Source organism: Bidens hawaiensis, unplaced genomic scaffold, assembly GCF_021521415.1.
Source record: "Bidens hawaiensis isolate Kalapana, Puna unplaced genomic scaffold, B.hawaiensis_p1.1 tig00026860_1, whole genome shotgun sequence".
NCBI lineage: Eukaryota > Viridiplantae > Streptophyta > Magnoliopsida > Asterales > Asteraceae > Bidens > Bidens hawaiensis.
In genome coordinates, this window is record NW_027494331.1 from 91154 (window position 1) to 95158 (window position 4005).

At 44.6% G+C, this 4005-nt stretch overlaps 1 protein-coding gene across 1 annotated transcript; it reads left to right on the top strand.

Annotated features, from left to right (window-relative positions):
- The first annotated feature begins 1741 nt into the window (after window positions 1-1741).
- LOC143574212 (uncharacterized) lies at window positions 1742-3180 on the top strand. Its single transcript, XM_077058885.1, has 3 exons — window positions 1742-2380; window positions 2443-2638; window positions 2744-3180. Exons 1-3 carry the CDS (start codon window positions 1742-1744, stop codon window positions 3178-3180), a joined length of 1272 nt encoding a protein of 423 aa, XP_076915000.1.
- The last annotated feature ends 825 nt before the right edge of the window (window positions 3181-4005 follow it).

The window sequence follows — 4005 nt, forward strand, 5'->3', positions numbered from 1 at the left end:
AACTAATTAACATTATAGAGGTAGGGTATCAAAAAGACCCAAATACCCTTAAGTGCTACCTGCGGGTTAACCAGAAGTCCCTCATAAGGCACCCGCGAGACATACGAACCATCCGCATAACTATGGGCGAAAGAAACATCCCCGCAAGACATGCGGAAGCATCCTGGCACCCTCAAAAGTCGTCCGCAGGACGGGACATTTGTACGCACAAATAGCTACGAGGTAGTGCCCCGGGATAGCTGTCAATAACTAATTACCTTCTAGAAGATTTATCAAGATGCTTTCTTGAGCAATACGTGATCCCTTGGCCAATCAACTAATGACACATGGCAAGGTCGTTATAACTGTGCACATGGCCAATTTTACCCCATTAACCAATGATAGAGAGACGCGTGTCCAGGTTGTTATACATGCACATGTAACGTATAGGCTGAACCTATCATATGAGGACGCGTGTCCAGGCGGTTATAAGAGCATCTTCTAAAGAGACAGCTGGCCCAATCACCTTCCCACACCCTTCGGCTATAAATACCCTCTCGATCATCATGAGGTATTCATTCACTCCCACTGTACTCTCTCAATTTACTCAAGTAGTTTATTTCCATCAGAACTATACTTATTCTCACGCCGGAGGGTGGTTACGGGAAGACCCCCCCCCCTCTTGTCCTTCCCGTAACGAGCTCACGGTGTCTATTTTGCGGGTTCACGTCACTGGACTTTAGGAATTGTGTTCATATCGTATTGGCAGTTAACCGTATCCTACCCCGTGGACTCATTGGATCTAGGACCCATCTAGGGGAGTAGATCCGTATTTCTTCATTGGCGCCATCCGTGCTTTTGTTAGAACAGCATGAAATTTTTTCCGTTCTCTTTACGATATGAATCAGTTACCTAAAGGGCCGACGGAGAATCAGTCGCAACCTACACGTGATCTCAATATTGAAACACGTGAAGGAGCAACGTCCATTTTTGCTAGAATCACAAACTCTGCTCCACGAACTGATGTCGTGAACCCTGGAGGTTTTACCTTAGGTGGTTCAACTGCTCGGGGACATTTCACTCCATTAGCAGATACTACTCCGGTAGATGCTGGAAATATCGTTACACCAACTACTGACCTAGGGCATGTCACAGCCCCAAGAGGTTCTAATTTGGGAAATCTATAGCGAATTACGAGAGAAGCCCACTGAACTCAATCGGAGTTAGGTTTGGAGGAAGATTCCGGTGATTCTAACCCAAGAAGAACTCACCGTCATAGCTTCAGAACCGAAGGACATTTGTCTCCGGACGAATGGCTTCGTGTTCAACAAGACAGTTTAAAAGCAGAGTATGAACGCAGAGTTCGGAATGAACGTTTTCATGGCCATACCCTGACGTATGATAAGCCTCCCAGGAGATCTATTTCCCCTCCCATAAGGGGAAGCCACATCCAATATAGTCAACCACCAGAGCAGAATGTAAGTGAGATCCGGAGGTTACGTCCTCGTCCTCGCATAGATTTGAGGGTACCATCTTACGAGGACGAACTGGACGGAATGACTCAACTTATCGTCCAGAAGGTAGTTATTACAGCGGGGATAGCCGCCTTCCTTCATATGGAGGGGCTAGTTACCCGCGACTAGTCATCCGCCACGCGGAGTACTGCAGTAGTTCTGAGTATGATTTTTCAAAACCATACCGTCCAGAATCTTTTGAAGAAAAGTCAAAATTTATTCCAAGCATCGCACAAGCTCGATTTCCAATGAACGCAAAGATTCCAACATCCGTTGGAACATATAATGGAATGACAGATCCCAGTGATCATTTGCTGAGATTTGTGGCAGTCGGAGGAGTTAGTGGTTGGACCCTTCCGTACTGGTGCCACATGTTTGCACTAACATTCACAGGAGCTGCTCGAGATTGGTTTGAAAAGTTGCCCGCCGGACAAATCAAAAGCTGGAATGATTTTGTAACAAAATTTTCCCAGCATTTTAGTCACCAAAAGAAACATACCCGTGACCCTTCGGAAATACTGGATGTTTCAAGGCGAAATAATGAGTCTAATGAAGACTTCATTACTCGTTTTAATAATGAGAGCCTTAACATTGGAGGAGTCAGCGAAGATATGCTAAGAGGAGCATTCTGTAAGAACGTTCATAGTGATGCCCTGATCCGCACTCTTACGGGGAGAGATGGAATGCCCGAATCATGGGATGAAATCATGAAGGCAGCAACGGTGTTTGCAAGAACCGAGAAAACTCTAGGTTCCATAGTCAAAAGCAATCACCAAGGATTGAGTTTCAAACTCCGAGACCAAACAAACATGCCAAAGGGCCAATATGGTCAAGACTTCAGCCAAGAGCAGAAACGTCTAAACCATTCGATGCAAGATCGCTTATCGGTAATAAAAACAAATCAGGACCCTCGAACAGAAGTTCAAACAGTTGAACTCCGTTGTCAAAGACTCCCTCAGAAATCCTCACCATTGAGAATCTGACCTTCAGAAAGCCTCAACCGTTACCGAGGAAGTCGTTCCTCGATAACAAGAAGCACTGCTCATATCATAACGATATTGGACACAACACGAACGAGTGTGTGGCCCTCAGAAACAAAATTGAAGCAGCCGTCAAAAATGGCAAACTTGAACATTTGGGAAAAGGTACACGACCAGGGACTGGCAAACCTCCCGCAAAGGACAGCCAGGGTCCAGCAAAAAATCAAGTCAGAGATTTGAGCGTCCATATGATTTAGGGTGGACATTCAGGTAAAGGAAAAAAGAGGGAATATTTAGACGAGGAATGGAAAAACGAGCCCATGATCTTTTCTTGGGTTAAAGGAGGCCCGTGTAATAAAAACCCATTGATAATTACTGCTCAATTTGGTCACTACAGATCACAATATGTGTTCTTTGACACTGGAAGTACGTCCGACATCATGTACGAACTATGTTTCGAACAATTAGATGAGGAAGATAAAGAAAGATTAAAACCAATCCACGCTCCCGTCTCTGGTTTTGGAGGGGAGGTAATGCATCCGCGCGGGGTGATATTGTTTCCGGTAAAACTCTGCGATGGAGTTCATTCAAGAACGGAAGAAGTTGAATTTTTGGTTTTACCAGCAACTTCTAAACATATTATTCTGGGGAGAGAGGCGATTGGTGATCTCAATGCCCACCCATCCACGGCCCACGGTGCGGTATGAGTTCCAACTAGCACCGGCGTGGCAATAATTCATGTCAACAGACATTGTTTTTTAACATAAAGTTCGAAACCTAGAAAGGTCCCTAGACAAGCTCAAAGGACTGAACCAGAGAAATGGGTTTTGAACAAGAAATTTCCTGACCAAACAGTTACTATTGGGCCGGCTATTTCAGAAATAGTAAGGACCTTCTTGAGCAGCTGTTAACCAAAAACGTGGACATCTTCGCTTGGCAACCTGCGAACATGACTGGTGTCCCGCGGAACATTGCTGAACACAAGTTAAGGGTAAACCCGGCGTTTACCCTAATTGTACAGAAAAAGCGAAAGATGGGCCCGGAACAATCGAAAGCCATGAATGAGCAAGTGCAAGATCTTCTTCACGCCGGAATCATCTGGGAAAGCAAATATCAGACATGGGTAGCTAATCCAGTCATTGTTCCAAAGAGCAACGGAACATGGAGGATGTGTATTGATTTTAAAGACCTAAACAAAGGTTGCCCTAAAGACTGTTATCCTTTACCTGAGATTGATCTCAAGGTGGACGTTGTAGCTCCGTTCAAATTCAAATGCTTCCTCGATGCCTACAAAGGCTATCACCAAATCCACATGGCGACAGGTGATGAGGATAAAACAGCATTCAGAACTGATTAAGGCACTTTCTGTTATAAGATGATGCCTTTTGGGTTGAAGAACGCAGGTGCCACATATCAGCGATTAATGGATCAAGCTTTCAAGAATCAGATAAGTCGAAACCTAGAAGTTTATATGGACGATTTAGTCATCAAAAGCATCGAAGAAGATTAAATGTTAAAAGATGTTGAAGAGA